General features: G+C 40.2%; 1 protein-coding gene across 1 annotated transcript in view; it reads left to right on the top strand.

The window, feature by feature from the left end:
- The window catches only part of CCNY (cyclin Y), a 232,873-nt gene that overhangs the window by 185,488 nt on the left and 29,589 nt on the right, over window positions 1-17,796 (top strand). Inside the window, exons 6-7 of the mRNA XM_055308617.1 lie at window positions 3,269-3,326; window positions 3,410-3,529. Coding sequence (XP_055164592.1) covers window positions 3,269-3,326; window positions 3,410-3,529 — 178 coding nt within the window. The remainder of the gene's footprint in view (window positions 1-3,268; window positions 3,327-3,409; window positions 3,530-17,796) is intronic.

Raw genomic sequence — 17,796 nt, 5'->3', positions numbered from 1 at the left:
CACCTCTTGGTTAGCATGGATCTCAATGGGTGGGGGCTACATCACCTTTAGTCTGTTTACCAAAGGGGCAATTGGAGAGTTGTGGTAGGTCAGCGAAGGGGAACTTCTGATGAACAGTGTTATGAGAAAACACAAACACCTGGAAAGGTATTCCCTGTAATGACCTTTTTCTGCATTGTAATTGTGATTCATAGTTCATTGTGGGGTTTGAGAATTTAGATTTAAGAATTTAGAAAATGTAGCATTGTGGAACTTTGAACCTTGACCAGAATAGTGTATCAGTGAAAGTGCAAATTTTTGTCTTGCTGCCCATTTCTCAACAGTTCAAACTTTTAAACATGTAAGTCTTAAATAACAACGTAATACCATTAGTGAAACTCAGATGTTCTTTCAGACCAATTTTGCATTAGCATCTCTAAGTGATTTCTCAGTTCTTAGACTGCAGTGGATCTCAAAGTTATTTTGTCGCCATAACTGGTAATAATAAGAGCCAGCTTTATTAAGCACTGACTACCCTGATCAGCTGTTTATATGCATTATCTCATTTATTTTTATTTTATTTTTTTAAAATTTTTTTTAAATTTTTATTTATTTATGATAGTCACAGAGAGAGAGAGAGAGAGAGAGAGAGAGAGAGAGGCACAGAGACATAGGCAGAGGGAGAAGCAGGCTCCATGCACCGGGAGCCCGACGTGGGATTCGATCCCGGGTCTCCAGGATCGCGCCCTGGGCCAAAGGCAGGCGCCATACCGCTGCGCCACCCAGGGATCCCCGCATTATCTCATTTATTTTTAAAAACAGTACCATGATGTGATACGTTATCTCTATTTTAGAGGTAAAGAAACTGAGGCACGGGGATATTAAATAATTTGCCTAAGATAGCACAGCTAATGAACTGGGGAATTGAGGATTGAACCCAAACAATATACTGAGACTTTTAATCATATAATCTAGTGGGTTAATGGTGATAAATTGACCAAAAGTTAGTGAGTTAAAGTGGAGAAAATCTAACTAAAAAAGCAAGTGTTTAGAAACAAGCATGATAAATCCATAGATTATAACCTGAAGATCTTTGGGAAGAGGTGGCATGACTCTGTAGATTTTCTTCTTGATCAGTCATACTGGCCTCACTTCTGGAGCTGGTGGTAGATACAGTAGCTTGATAGAGAGGCTGCTACTCAGCTGGGATACATAGCTAGCCGGCTTGCTTGCTTGCTTGCTTTCAAGGGCATGCACAGGGGTGGGGGTGTTGGGGAGAGAGAGAGAGAGAGAATTTGAAGCAGGCTCCATACCCAGTGCAGAGCCTGACATGGGGCTCGATCTCACAATCCTGAGATCATGACCTGAGCCAAACTTGAGAGTTGGACGCTTGACCAACTGAGCCACCTTGGTGCCTGCCTCTGGGATACATAGCTTTCTTTCCTTTTATTATATTTTAAATATTTGTGTATTTATTTGAGAGAGAGAGAAAACTAGTGGGAGGGGCAGGAGAAGGAGAGAGAATCTCAGGCAAACTCCATGCTGAGTGTGGAGCCCAAAGTGGGGCTCGATCCCAGGACCCTGACATCATGACCTGAGCTGAAACCAAGAGTGGGATGCTTAACTAACTGTGCCACCCAGGTGCCCTGGGATACATAGCTTTCAATGAAAGTGAAAGGAAAATTCATTTCTCAGAGGAGTCAATTTTCTTCCAGAGTCATTTTAGCTTAAATTCTTAATCCTCATTTTATATTTTTCATCCTATGTTTTTATTTTTAAACTTACTTCTGATGAGTATTTCTCTGGAATGCTGAATGGCTTTAAGGGTCTGTTATTCATCAGGAATATTGATCAGAGCTGAACTGCCCAAGAAAATGGGGTGCAGGGCCAGGTTTTGTCTTTTATCCAGCACCTCAAATATCTTGCAGAGGTTGTTAGTGAGATGAGAACCAACTGGTTCTTCATAACCAGGTCATTATAAAAGGAAGTATAACTGAGTGCACCCAGAAGGAGCTATTTTTGTTTTCAGACCCTGTTATCAGGTCCTACCTAGTCCTTTCTTTTACTACAGCTCATCTAAAGCTTTATTGGCTGTATTCCCATAGGCTAGTGAAAATGAACACAGGTATGAATGCCCAAAGCTTTAAAAATAATTCCTGTTGTATAAATAGAATAATAAAAACTTAGCTGTTCAATTAAGCTCTTTTTTCTTTTTTTAAAAGATTTATTTATTTTTTTATTCATGATAGACATATATATAGAGAGAGGCAGAGATACAGGCAGAGGGAGAAGCAGGCTCCATGCCAGGAGCCCGACGCGGGACTCGATCCTGGGACTCCAGTATCGTGCCCTGGGCCAAAGGCAGACGCTAAACCGCTGAGCCACCCAAGGATCCCCTTAAGCTCTTTTTTCTATATTATTTTTATGCAGGCAGTAAATTTATAGAGCAGAAATTGTGTTGTTTACTATGAAAGGTATATGTTAGGGACAGGTCTATACCCTTTTGATATTCACAAGCCTAATAGACTTCGGAAGCACAGACTATGGAATTTATATGCTGTTACCAAAGCACCAGTTTCCAAATTTGGTTTTTAAAGAACCATTTTTAGGCAGAAGTCAAATGACATAAAACAGATGAAAGCAGAGCTTTGCTGGTGAAGTGTGCAGTTCATCTCTGTAGAGCCCAACCAAGCTCAAGGTACTGTCACCACGTTAAATGACATTTTCTGGCCTAGTATCAACCAACCGTTCTTTTATAGGTTTATGGGTTACTGAGTTAAGCTTTTCTACACACCAACTCTTGTTTTTCAACATAAAATTGTGAAACTCTTAATTAACAAAGTGTTTAAGTTGTATGTTCTGAAAACTCCAAATTAGTTTCTAGAACATCCTGAATGTTCATTTTTATCAAACTTCTTTCCATTCAACTACTGTATAGGGATGGTTTAAGCATATCCATCCGCCTTTGCTGATAAGCAAAATGTTTAAAGAAGTTTGTCACTTGCTTAGGTTTGGTTCATTTGAATACTCAGAAAATGAAAATCTCAATATTTTTGCTTAGGTTAATTCAACTAAATGTGGTTTATAACCTTTGTTTCATAGACTGTTCAAACAAAAATGATTAAATATTATACATAAGAAAATTACTTGTGGATAACCAATAGCATCTCCTACATTTAACATTGACTTTAGTTTCTTGAAATATGTCAAATCAAAATATATTTTTATCTTATTTTGAATGACATTCTTGCAGAAAGTAAACTCTATTGTCTCTTATTTTCCCCACCAGGGACCCAGATGGAAGGATGCTCTTAGATATTTTCGATGAAAACCTTCACCCTCTTTCGGTAATCTCCTCCTGATGTTGTTTAATTATTTCTCTTTTGTTTTTATTGGGTGGCCAGTCATCTGAAACTCTTTCCTTCCCCAGAAATCCGAAGTGCCACCAGATTATGACAAACACAACCCCGAGCAGAAACAGATTTACCGGTTTGTTCGGACACTGTTCAGTGCTGCTCAGCTGACAGCTGAATGTGCCATTGTCACCCTGGTGAGTGCCTTCATGATGACTGCAGCAATTCTGTAGTTCGCTGGCAGAGATGGTAAGCAGAGAGTCTTACCAGCTACCTTAGGGAAACTACATCTTCGCCTTCAAGGTTGTCTTTGTTGTTTTGGAAGAATACATAATGGATCTCCCAAAAGAGGGTGTGAAGTCCATTCCACAGTCCCCACTGAAAGTCAGTTATAAAATCACATTCAAAACCAATAAATGTCCAGGTTTCCTGTTGTTGATTCTGTGCAAAGATTTTAATGACATTAATAAGATCTGATGGACACATATATCCTGTGTGAATACCTGTATAGGAAGACATGCTGTGTATTACTGCCTTCTCTTTTGTGATTTTTGTGTCAGTAATGTGTAAGATATTCACACACAACGTGGACATATCTGCACTTTATTTATTTTTTTTAAACTTTTTTTTTAATTTTTATTTATTTATGATAGTCACAGAGAGAGAGAGAGAGAGAGAGAGGGAGGCAGAGACACAGGCAGAAGGAGAAGCAGGCTCCATGCACCGGTAGCCCGATGTGGGATTCGATCCCGGGTCTCCAGGATCGCGCCCTGGGCCAAAGGCAGGCGCCAAACCGCCGCGCCACCCAGGGATCCCCATATCTGCACTTTAAGACTCAGATAAGATATAAAAATTTATAATCTTAGATTCTTAAAATTTTAGGGACTATTTAGGTCAGATCTCATTTGGGAAATAGATTAACATGGAACCCATTCTCACCTTTTATTGTGTGCACTTAGATAACTTAGCTCTGCCTGTGAGTAAGCCATCCCACAGGGAGATCCGAAAGCCATTCCTGTTGCTTCTGAAAAGAGATTATTGTCTACTAGAAAGTTTACAGACCACCCAAGGACCCCCTGTATCTCTGCCACACTAAGAGCTTTGTGCCCTTCAGCTAATTCAACAGTAAACCTGTTTATTCATTCATTGGTTCATCCGTTTGTGTGTTCACTCTTTTTCTCTCGCTGACTTGCTGCCTAATGGGTAAAACAGACATTCAGCAAGTAATCATTGGGTGATTTGGAATGATTCTAGATTCTTCTGTCCTATTTGAGAAGTATATTTATTGCTTGGCTTTCAAGTTCTTACAAAAACACGCAGCAGGGATGCAGGGTTGAAATTGTTGTAAAGGGAAATGGCGATAAAGAGAAAAGAAGGGTAAGAAAACCAGATGACCACATAAGATTAGTACTAACCTTCATGCCATGAAGAAAGATTTATTTTGAAACTGCTACAGGTGGAACATGGTGGGTATTTTTTTAACTCTAATTCCTAAGAAAATTATGACCTGATTGTGACCTGATAAGAGTTACTAGCATGAAGAGGTCCTGTGGAGGACAAGGGCTGAGATTTTAATCCCTGCCACTTCCCCAGCTTTAGCCGAGATATTAAGAGAACATCTGAGGTGCATTCCATTTCCAAGGGTGACAGGGAGCCTTGGTTAGTTCATGTCTTTGGAGTGCTGTAGGAGTGGTGCATTTTTGTCAGTAGTTATGGAAACCTTCACTTGACATGTTCAATAAACTGGTGACTTCACAGGAGATGAGCTTGTATTGGGGTCGTGGTATTTACAACCTAATGAGAGATGAGCAGCTTCGGAGTCCCACGTAGTGGGTACATTACTGCAGACCACTTCTGGCTGCTGCTGCTTGTGGTGGCTGAGAGCCCTTTCTATGATCATTCTGCCTTTCTCTGTTCCGCTTCAGATCAGAAGCAGCCATTGAGAACAAGTTCAGTCTAGAGTTGACAGAGAAGCATTAATCACTACCTTTCTCCAGGGAATTGTCTGGTGTCTTGGCATGCTGCCCAGGATGAAGCTGGGGGCGGACAGCAGTTAGCTCTGGCCCTGTTGCCCACAAGGAACAAAACTGCAGCCTGCCTGTGGTAACAGCTTCCAGGACCTTCAAATACCCAGAACCTAGTTTACTCAAAGCAAATATTTCACAGCTTAATTACCTTTGTTTTAAAAGAGTAACAACCTAATATCACTAGATGTATTTTTTTAGCCTTGCAGAATATTCTGAAAGTTCTGCCATTGATATTGACACATGAGGAAATTTAAAAAAGGATGAAGTAACTGAAATTGCACCTTGCTGAATTCTGATACGTTTTTGCTTATGGGCATTGTATAATATTCCCAACAACAGCTGTGGAAAGCGGGGTTGGGTGGAAGACCATGGTCTCCAGCTGCCCCTCTCTATGGCCTGTCCTTTCTCTCAGGAGTTCCTGGGTTAACCTTAGAGCCATGAGCAGACAGCCTTTTCAGTCCCACGTGTGGTACTTGGATAACAAAATATAGCTCCCTGTCTACGCCAGGGATTTTGATCATAAGGATGAGAAACCTACACTAAGAAGCCAAGGCAGGAGATTGATTGGGAGGTTGCAGAGTCCCATGGATCCCTGTCCTCTGCGGCAGGTTCCTCTCCTCCCACCCCTCACTGCCCCCTTCTCTGGGGCTGCCTTTTCTTGTCTCTATTCCCTTTGGGTTTGCAGCATTAAATTTCAGGCTGGCTTCTGGTCAGGTGGACATTGGCAGGGAAGTAGCTGTCCTAACCTTGGCGCTCTATCACTGTGTAAGTCCCACACAGTGGCTAATTCAACCTCTTGTGTTTAGGTCAGATTTTGGAGAGGAGATGAATTTTGATTGGCTTCATCAGTGATTGGTCCAGTTCCTTTGGGTCAGATGTTTGCCCTTGGAACAGTCAGTTCTTACCCAGAGGTGATAGGACAGAAGGGCCCAGGCTCTGTCTCCAGCCATTGTTTTCCTCACTCTGCTAAACACCTCCAGCAGTTCCTCCAGCAGTTCTGTGTTCCCTGAGGAAGACAGAAAGAAGGCCTTTATGTGACCTCTAATAGGATTGGGCCACCTCTCATCTCAACTGAGCCGCCACCACTCTCCCATTTGGGCCTCTTGGTCTTTCCTGCACATACCGATACCGGTACCTGCGTTGGGACTTGAGCACTTGACACCATTGCCAGGAATCCTCTTTCCCAGATAGCATGTGCCACGACCCTGCCTTCCTTTAAGTCTTCACTCAAAGGGCCCATCCGAGGGGCCATCATACTTTGAATTGTAACCTCCCTTCTCCCCCATGTTCCCTTCTCATCATTTCCTGTTTTTTCTTCATAGCACTTGTCACCAATTGACATTCTTTAGGCTTTAGTCATTTATCTTATTTTGTTTATAAGTTCCATGATTAAGAGGTCTTTAAAATCTTTTTGTCTTTCTGACTTACTGCAATATGACCAGCATCTGGAACACAGCAGGTACCTAATGAATACTAAATGTCAGAGTAAGTGTAGTAATAGCTACCTGCTTCTGAAGCAATAAAAGTGGTGTTGGTGCACCTCACACTTTGAAACCTAGGGAGCATTTGGGAGCTATTCGCTGTAGTTACCCCTTATCCCAGGGTTTGGTAACTTGGAACTCCTGTTCTGCTGTTTCACTGCTTAAGTTATTAAGGTAAGCTTTCTGAGGGGAGGATGGCCAAGTCTGTAGTTTGGGGACACTGCTCAGCCACTCCCCTGACTGAGTGTTGCTTACAAGGTTGGCCCCCTCTGGAGGGCTGCAGTGATGTGATGGGCTGGAGAGGAGGTCAGTAGCTAATGGGGAGGAAGCAGGCATAAAGAGGGGGAGTTGGGAAGAATGGGGGTGGCACCTACTGGAAATAACCAGACAGAGGAGATGTAGTACCTTTTTATTAATTCCTTATTTTTTGTAGCTTTATTAAAATGTAGTCTAACTTACCATAAAATCCACTTAAAGAGAGCACTTCAGTGGTTCTCTGTATCTTGTGCAACAACCATCACCATAACCTAATATTTCAGAATATTCTCATCCCCCCATAAAGAAACCCTTCACCCTTTAGCCACCACTCCCCATCCCCAGTCCCACCCTAGGCCCATGTAACCCCACTAATCTATTCTCTTTCTTAAGGGACTTGCCTGTTCTAGATGTAGAATGGATCCATATAATATGTGGTCTTTTGTAACTGGCTTTTCACTTACCGTAATGCTTTCAGACATCATCCATTTTGTAACTTGTAGAGTATTTAATTCTTTTTTGTTGCCAAATAATGTTCTAGTTTCTTTATTCAAATTCATCAGTTGATGGACATATGAGTGTCTCTTTTTTAGTTATTATGAATAATGCTGCTGTGAACATTTGTGTACATGTTTTTGAGTAGGCATATATTTTCATTTCTCTTGCTGTATACCTAGGAGTGGAATTGCTAGGTCATATGGTAACTCTTAAATTTTTTGAGGAACAGTCTGTTTTCCAGTATGGTTGCACCATTTTTTATTCCCATTGGCAGTTCCCTAATAGGACGGTTCCAGTTTCTCCATATTACATTCTTGTCAGCACTTTTTGTTGTCTGTTTTGATTCTAGCCATTCTAGTGGGTATAAAGTGTTATCTCATTGTAGTTTGGGTTGGTATTTCCCTAAAGATTAATAATGTTGACCATCTTTTCGTGTGTTTACTGGCTATTTGTATATCTTCTTTGGAGAAATGTCTCTTCAAATTCTTTGATCCTCCCCCCCCTTTTTAAAGATTTTATTTATTTATTCATTAGAGACACAGAGAGGCAGAGACACAAGCAGAGGGAAAATCAGGCTCCCTGCAGGGAGCCCGATGCAGGACTCGATCCCAGGACCCTGGGATCATGACCTGAGCTAAAGGCAGACACTCAACCACTGAGCCACCCAGGCATCCCTCTAATTTTAGACCTTACATTTAGGTATGTGACCCATTTTGAACTCATTTTTGTGAAATAGGGGACCAAGGTTTTGTTGAGTTGTTTTTGTTTTTGTTTTTGTTTTTGTTTTTGTTTGCATGGGATATCTGGTTCCTGCAGTGCCATTTGTTGAAGAGACTGTCCTTTACTCATCGAATTGTTTTGGAACTTTTGTCAAAAATCAGTTGACCGTAAATGTACAAGATTATTTCTGGACTTTCAGTTTTATTCTGTTGATCTGTATTTCTTTATACCCACACCACACTGTCTTGATTACCATAGCTTTGTAGTTGAAATCAGAAAGTATAACTCTAGGGGCACCTGGGCAGCTCAGTCAGTTAAGTGTCCGACTCTTGATTTTGGCTCAGGTCATGATCTCAGGGTCTTGAGGTTGGGCTCTGTGCCAGTTGAGAAGCCAACTTAAGATTCTCTCTCTCTCTCTCTTCCTCTGCCCTCCCCCTACTCTCTCTCTCTCTCTCTCTCTCTCTCTCAAGAGGAAGGAAGGGAGGAAGGAAGGAACTATGACTCTCCCAACTATGTTCTTCTCTTTAAGATCTTTTTGACTATTCTATGACCCTTAAATTTTCAGTTTTAAAATTAGATTGTTTCCGCAAAACCAAACAAGCAGAAGCAAAACCAGCTAGGATTTTGATGGGGACTACATTGAATATGTAGATCAATTTGGGGAGTATGTCAGTCTTAACACTAGTAAGTCTTCTAATCTGGAATATGGGATATCTTTCCTTTTAGATTTCCTTCAGTTTCTTTCAGCAGCTTTATAGTTTTCAGGGCACACGTCTTGCACTTCCTTTGCTAAATTTATTCCTAGGCTTTTCATTCTGTTTCATGCAATAGTATGTAGAATTGTTTTCTTCATTTTCATTTTCAGATTGTTTATTGCTAGTGTATAGAAATACAATTTATTTTTTTGGATTCCTTTCTCATTGCTGAACTCAGTTTTTATAATATTTACTAGATTCTTTGAATTTTATATATGCAGGATCCTGTCATCTGCAAATAGGTATAGTTTTACTTCTTCCTTTCTAAGCTGGATGCTTTTTACTGGTTTTTCTGGCATATTTGCCTTGGCTAGACCTTTAGTGCAGTTGAGTAGAAGTGTGAGAGTGTACATCCTTGTCTTGTTCATGATCTTACAGGGAAAGCTTTCGGGCTTTTTCTGCTAAATACAATGTTAACTCTGGGTTTTTCATAGATGCCTTTTGTCAAGTTGAGGAAATTCCCTTCTATTCTTAATTTGTGGAGTTTTTTTTTTTTTTTTTTTATCATACATGATAGTTTTACTCAGATACTAAAATGCTTGGAACATCTCTCTTTAGGAACCTTTTGTTTTTTTTTTTTTTTGTTTTTTTTTTTTAATAAATTAATTTTTATTGGTGTTCAATTTACCAACATACAGAATAACACCCAGTGCTCATCCCGTCAAGTGTACCCCTCAGTGCCCGTCACCCATTCACCCCCACCCCCCACCCTCCTCCCCCTCCACCACCCCCAGTTCATTTCCCAAGGTTAGGAGTCTCTATGTTCTGTCTCCCTTTCTGATATTTCTCACACATTTCTTCTCCCTTCCCTAATATTCCCTTTCGCTATTATTCATATTCCCCAAATGAATGAGAACATACACTGTTTGTCCTTCTCCGGTTACTGTGGCCAAGTTCAAAAAGGGTGTTGCCTGAGTTCTTCTCTGGGATTTTGATGGAATCTTGTCTCACATTTAGATCTTTCATCCATTTTGAGTTTATCTTTGTGTATGGTGCAAGAGAGTGGTCCAGTTTCATTCTTCTGCATGTGGATGTCCAATTTTCCCAGCACCATTTATTGAAGAGACTGTCTTTCTTCTAGTGGATCGTCTTTCCTCCTTTATCGTATATTAGTTGAGCATAAAGTTCAGGGTCCACTTCTGGGTTCTCTGTTCTGTTCCATTGATCTATATGTCTGTTTTTGTGCCAGTACCACACTGTCTTGATGAACACAGCTTTGAGGTATAACCTGAAATCTGGCATTGTGATGCCCCCAGATATGGTTTTCTTTTTTTAAAATTCCCCTGGCTGTTCGGGGTCTTTTCTGATTCCACACAAATCTTAAAATAATTTGTTCTAAGTCTCTGAAGAAAGTCCATGGTATTTTGATAGGGATTGCATTATACGTGTAAATTGCCCTGGGTAACATTGACATTTTCACAATATTAATTCTGCCAATCCATGAGCATGGAATATTTTTCCATCTCTTTGTGTCTTCCTCAATTTCTTTCAGAAGTGTTCTGTAGTTTTTAGGGTATATTTTGAGAACCATTTGAATGGTAAATGGTTCTCCAACCTTTTATTTTCAGGTTGTAGGTGTCCTTCTGTCTAAAATGAGTCTCTTGTAGACAGCAAATAGATGGGTCCTGTTTTTTTTATCCAGTCTGAAACTCTGCGCCTTTTGATGGGGTCATTAAGCCCATTCACGTTCAGAGTTACTTGAACTTCTTCTTAAAGGGGAGTTTTAAGAGTCCCCCTTAAAATTTCTTGCAGAGCTGGTTTGGAGGTCACATATTCTTTCAGTTCCTGCCTGTCTTGGAAACTCTTTATCTCTCCTTCCATTTTAAATGAGAGCCTTGCTGGATAAAGTATTCTTGGTTGCATGTTCTTCTCATTTAGGACCCTGAATATATCCTGCCAGCCCTTTCTGGCCTGCCAGGTCTCTGTGGAGAGGTCTGCTGTTACCCTAATATTCCTCCCCATGAAAGTCAGGGACTTCTTGTCTCTTGCTGCTTTAAGGATCTTCTCTTTATCTTTGGAATTTGCAAGCTTCACTATTAGATGTCGAGGTGTTGAACGGTTTTTATTGATTTTAGGGGGGGATCTCTCTATTTCCTGGATCTGAATGCCTGTTTCCCTTCCCAGATTGGGAAAGTTTTCAGCTAGGATTTGTTCAAATACATATTCTGGCCCTCTGTCCCTTTCGGCGCCCTCGGGAACCCCAATTAAACGTAGGTTTTTCTTCCTTAGAGTGTCATTTATTTGCCTTAATCTGTCTTCATGGTTCTTTAATTGTTTATCTCTTTTTTCCTCAGTTTCCCTCTTTGCCATTAACTTGTCTTCTATGTCACTCACTCGTTCTTCCACCTCGTTAACCCTCGTCGTTAGGACTTCTAGTTTGGATTGCATCTCATTCAATTGATTTTTAATTTCTGCCTGATTGGATCTAAATTCTGCAGTCATGAAGTCTCGTGAGGCCTTAATGCTTTTTTCTAGAGCCACCAGTAGCTGTAGAATAGTGCTTCTGAATTGGCTTTCTGACATTGAAGTGTAATCCAGATTTTGTAACTCTGTGGGAGAGAGGGCTGTTTCTGATTCTTTCTTTTGAAGTGAGGTTTTCCTTCTAGTCATTTTGCTCAGTGCAGAGTGGCCAGAAAACAAGTTGTATTGGAACACGGGGGAGTATCACTGGTCCCTCTAGCTGGTCTTCTGGGGGAGGGGCCTGTTGCGCTGATTCTCAGGTGTTAGCACTTGGGGGAGCTGCTCTGCCCCTGCCTGCTGCAGGGCTCAGCGGGGGTTGTTTACCCGTGAGGTCTCAGGAGGAACAGTTGCAGTTGCTATGGCAACTCTGGAAGCCTGGATTCAGCCTCCGCAGGAACTACGGGGCTCGGGGCTCTCGGCTCTCCGTCCGCAGGGCCTGGAGGCTCCGGGGCGGGGCCGCTGATCTGCTCAGCTCGGGGCAGGAGCGTCCTTGCTGTCCTGGGCCCTTCCGGCCTCTGCCTGTCCCGGGGGAGGCCGGATCCTGGGCTGTGTCCCGGTGCCCTGTGCTCCGGGGCCTGCGCTGTTGGATTTGCGCTCCTGCCCCGCAGCTCCCTCCCTGGAGCCGCTCCCGAGCCCCTCCGAGCTGCTCCGGTCGGTCCCCGCCGTGCGCGCTGTAGCCCTTAGGGAGCTCGGCGCACTCTCCCGGGGCGCAGGTGTCTGTTAGTGTCCCCGGGAGCCCGAGGGCATCCCCGCCCTCCTGGGTCCTGCTCCACCTCCCTGCGAGCCCCTTTCCGCCCGCCCGGGAAGGTTGGTGCAGCTCCTGCTCCTCCGGGACGGGGCTCTCCTGTCCTGGGGACACTCGCCCCGGCCTCAGCCCGGCTCCTCGCGGGGCCCCTCCCCTCGGAGGCCTTTTGTTCCTTTATCTCTTTTTCCCCGTCTTCCTACCTTGATAGAAGCGCGGACTCTTCTCACTGTAGCGTTCCAGCTGGTCTCTCTTTACATCTCAGGCCGAATTCGTAAATTTTCAGGATGGTTTGAAGGTTATCTAGGTAATTTGGTGGGGACAGGTGATTTGGGGACCCTGCTCTTCCGCCATCTTGCCCCTCCCCCTCTTTTTTTTTTTTTCTTAAAAGAGTTTTGGATTCTGTCAAATGCTTTTTCAGCATATGTTCAGATTGATCATGTGATTTTTTTTCCTTTATTTTATCAATATGTTAAAATCAACCTTGCATTCCTGGGATAAATTATTATATTTTTTTAAAAAGATTTTATTTATTTGAGAGAGAGAGAGGACACGTGCACACGAGTGGGGGTGGGGAGGGGCAGAGGAAGGGAGAAGCAGGCTCTGCTGAGCAGGGAGTTTGACATGGCACTTTATCCCAGAACCCTATGATCATGACCTGAGCTGAAGGTAGATGCTTAACCAACTGAGCCACCCAGACGTGCCTCCCCCACCCCCCGCCGCTGATAAATTATCCCACATGGTTGTGGTATATAATTATCGTTATGTGTTGCTGGATTGGATTTACAAGTATTTTTTTTTTTTTGGATTTACAAGTATTTTGTTCAGAATTTTTGCGTTATATTTGTAGGGGATATTGTTCTTTGATTTTCTTGTGGTCTCTTTTGTTTTGGAATCAGCATAATACTGATCTCATAATTAGGAAGTATTCCTTCTATTTTTCTGAAGAGTTTGAAGATTGGTATTAATTCTTAAATGTTTGGTAGAATTCACTACTAAAGTCATTTTGGTTAGGATTTTTCTTTGTTGGAAGTTTTTATATTATAAATTCAATCTCTTTCCTTATAGGTATATTCCAATTATCTATTTCTTCTTCAATTAGTGTCTTTTAGGAATTTGTCCATTGCATCTAAATTATCCAATTTGTTGATAACAGTTGTTTGTAGTATTCCCTTACAATTTTTAAAAATTTCTGTAAAGTCCATTGTAATGCCTCCTTTTGTTTCTGCTTCTGCTGATTTTAGTCTTCTTTCCTTTTTTCTTGGTCTGGCAAAAGGTTTAACAATTTTAGTGCTCTTTCTAAAGAACCAAAATTTAGTTTTACTGATTTTCTACTTTTCTATTCTCTATTTCATTTATTTCCATTGTAATCTTTATTAATTCCTTCCTGCTGCTTGCTTTACGTTAGTTTGCGCTTTTTTTTGGGGGGGGGGTCTGGATACTTGTGGATATTGTTTAGAAAAATCAATTGTATATTGTTTCACTTGGTAGAGAATTAAAATACACAAGTGGGACTCAAGAAGTTATAGCTTAAGGTGGAAGGTTAGGTTATTGATTTGAGATTGTCCTTTTTTTAATGTAGGAATTTAATAAATTTCCCTCTAAGCTTCGACTGCTTTGCATAAATTTTGGCATGTTGTGTTTTCATTTTTATAGATATATTTTCTTCAGTAAGCTTTTAATTTTAGATGTACAGAAAAATTGTGAAGATAGTATAGAATTCCTATGTACCTCACACCCAGTTTATTACTAATATCTATAAAATTACATAACATCTATGATGTTATTAGCCTCTTGTATTTGAATGATATATTTGTCATAATTAAAGACCTGATACTGAGACATTAACTAAAGTTCATGGTTTATTTACATTTCCTTAGTTTTTCCCATTGTCCTTTTTCTTTCTCAGGATCCCGTCCAGGATACATTACATTTAGTTGGCATGTCTCCTTAGGTTCCTCTTGTCTGTAATTGTTTCTCAGATGTTCTTTGTTCTTTTGTTTTTTTTAAGTTTTTATTTAATTCCAGTTAGTTAATTTATAGTGTTGTTATGTTAGTTTCAGTTGTACAATATAGTGATTGAACAATTCCATACATCAGGCCTGTGTTCATTACAAGTGCACACCCTAATCTCTATCACCTATTTAACCCATCCCCATGCCACCCTCCCCTCTGATAACCATCAGTTTGTTCTCTATAATTAGAGTCTGTTTCTTGGTTTGTTTCTCTCTCTCTCTTTTTTTCCCCCCTTTCCTTGTTTATTTGTTAAATTGCACATGTAAGTGAAATCATACTGTTATTTGCCTTTCTCTGACTTACTTTGCTTAGCATTATACTCTCAGGCTCCATCCATGTTGTTGCAAATGGCAAGATTTCATTCCTTTTTAATGGCTGAATAATATTCGTGTGTGTGTGTGTGTGTACCACATCTTTATCCACTCATCAGTCATTGGACATGTTGGCTGCCCCCATAATTTGGCTATTGTAAATAATGCTTCAGTAAACATTGAGGTGCATGTATCCCTTTGAATTAGTGTTTTTGTGTTCTTCGTTAAATACCCAATAGTGTGATGGCAGGATCATACAGAATACTTCCATTTTTAACTTTTTGAGGAACCTCCTTACTATTTTCTGCACTGGCTGTACCAGTCTACATTCCCACCAAGAGTGCGTGAGTGTTCTTTTTTCTTCAGGTCCTCGCCAACACCTGTTGTGTATTGTATTGTGTCAGATTTTAACCATTCTGACAGGTTTAAAGTGGTGCCTCATTGTGGTTTTGATTTTCATTGATGGTAGGTGATGATGAGCATCTTTTCTTTTCTTTTTTTTTTTTAAGATTTTTATTTATTTATTCATGAGAGACACACAGAGAGAGAGCGAGTCAGAGACACAGGCAGAGGGAAGAAGCAGGCTCAATGCAGGAAGCCTAACATGGGACTCGATCCCGGGTCTCCAGGATCAGGCCCTGGGCTGACAGCAGCGCTAAACCACTGAGCCACCCTGGCTGCCCGATGAACATCTTTTCATGTGTCTGTTGGCACCTCTATGTCTGACATTGGGGAGATGTCTGTTCATGTCTTTTGGCCATTTTTTAATTGGAATATTTGTTTTTTGGTATTGAGTTTTCTGAGTTCTTTATATATTTTGGATACTAACCGTTTATCAGATATGCCATTTGCATGTATTTTCTCCCATTGTATAGGTTGTCCTTTACTTTTGTTGATTGTTTCTCTTGCTTTGCAGAAGCTTTTTATTTTGACGTAATCCCAAGAGTTTATTTTTGCTTCTGTTTTCCTTGCCTTAGGAGGCATATCTAAAACAAAAAATTGGTATGCCTGACATCAAGAAGTTACTATCTATATTGTCTTGTAGGGTTTTTTTTGTTTCAGATCTCACATTTAGGTCTTTAATCCATTTTGAATTTACTTTTGTCTATGGTGTAAGAGAGTGGTCCAGTGTCATTCTCTTGAACATAGCTGTCCAGTTTTCCCAGCACCATTTGTTGAGGAGACGGTCTTTTTTCCTTTGGATATTCTTTCCTGCTTTGTTGAAGATTAATTGACTATAAAATTATGGGTTTATTTCTGGGTTTTCTGTTCTGTTCTATTGAATCTATGTGTCTATTTTCTGCCGTACTATTTGCTGATCACAGCTTTGTACTATAGCTTGAAGTCTGGAACTGTGATGCTTCCACCTTTTCTTTTCTTTTTCAAGATTACATTGACTATTTGGTGTCTTTTGTGCTTCCATACAAGAATCTAGGATTGATTGTTCTAGCTCTGTGAAAAATGAAGTTAGTATTTTGATAGGGATTGCATTAAATGTATAAATAACTTTGGGTAGTATAGGCATTAAAAAAAAAAGATTTTTATTTATTTATTCATGAGAGACACAGAGAGAAGCAGAGACAGAGGCAGAGGGAGAAACAGGCTCCCTTGCAGGGAGCCTGATGTGGGACTCGGTCCCAGGACCCCGGGATCATGACCTGAGCCAAAGGCAGATACTCAACCACTGAGCCACCCAGGCTTCCCTGGGTAGTATAGGCATTTTAACAATATTTATTCTTCCCACCCATGAGCGTGGAATGTCTTTCCATTTCTTGGTGTTGTCTTCATTTTCTTTCATTAGTGTTTTATAGTTTTCAGAATATAGGTCTTTCACCTTTTTGATTAGGCTTATTCCTAGGTACCTTATTATTTATGGTACAGTTTTAAATGGGATTTTTTTTTCTGCTGCTTCCTTATTGGTGTATAGAAATGTAACAGATTCTGTACATTGATTTTGTACTCTGTGAGTTTACTGAATTTGTTTATCAGTCCTAGCATTTTTTAGTTTCAGATTTTCTGTATAATAATATCATGTATCATCTGCAAATACTGAAAGTTTTACTTCTTCCTTACTGATTTGGATGCCTTTTATTTCTTTTTGTTGTCTGATTGCCATGTCCAGGACTTCCAATGCTATGTAAAATAAATGGGAGAATGTACATCGCATCTTGTTCCTGACCTTAGGGGAAAAACTGAGGATGATGTTAGCTGTGGGTTTTTCATATAGGGCCTTTATTATGTTGAGGTATGTTTCCTCTAAACCTACTTTATTGAGTATTTTTATCATGAATGGATGTTATGCTTTGTCAAATGCCTTCTCTGTGTCTGTTGAAATTATATGATTTTTATCCTTTCTTTTGTTGATGTGATGTATCACATTGATTGATTTACATATATTGAACTACCGTTGCATCCCAAATTCTGCTTGATTGTGGCGAATGATTTTTTAAATGCATTATTGTATTTAGTTTGCTAATATTTGGTGAGGATTTATCTGTGCTCATCAGAGATATTGACCTATAGTTCTCCTTTTTTGTGTTGTCTTTAATAATGTTTGAGAGTTTTCTTGCTTCTTGAGGTAGGCCTGTATTACTACAAACTTCCCTCTTTCCTCTTTTGCTGCATCCCAAATACTTTGGACCATTGTGTTTTCAAATTCATCTGTTTTCATGTATTTTTTTATTTCCTTTTTGATTTCTTGATTGACCTATTCATTGTTTGGTGGAATGTTATTTAACCCCCATGTGTTTGTGTGTTATTTCCAGATTTTTTTCTTGTTGTTGATTTCTAGTTTCATAGCATGTGGTAAGAAAAAATGCATGTTTTTAATTTGTTGAGACCTGATTTGTGGCTTAATGTATGACCTATTCAGGAGAATGTTTCATATGTACTTGAAAAGAATGTGTATTCTGCTTTTAGGGTGGAATGTTCTGAATATAACTGTTAGATCCATCTGGTCCCGTGTGTCATTCAAAGCCAACTCTTTCCTTAGTGATTTTTTTGTTTGGATGATTTACCAATTGCTGTTAAGTGAGGTATTAAAGTCCCCTACTATTATTGTATTACTGTTGATTATTTCCTTTATGTTTGTTATTAGCTGCTTTATGTATTTGAGTGTTCCCATATATGGTGCATAAATGTTTACAATTGTTATATTTTCTTGTTGGATTTTTCCCTTTATAATTATATAGTGTCCTTC

This window comes from Nyctereutes procyonoides, unplaced genomic scaffold (assembly GCF_905146905.1).
Source record: "Nyctereutes procyonoides isolate TBG_1078 unplaced genomic scaffold, NYPRO_anot_genome, whole genome shotgun sequence".
In the NCBI taxonomy this organism is placed as follows: Eukaryota; Metazoa; Chordata; class Mammalia; order Carnivora; family Canidae; genus Nyctereutes; species Nyctereutes procyonoides.
The sequence above is the reverse complement of the archived record's forward strand: the minus strand, read 5'-3'. Positions and strand labels throughout refer to the sequence as shown.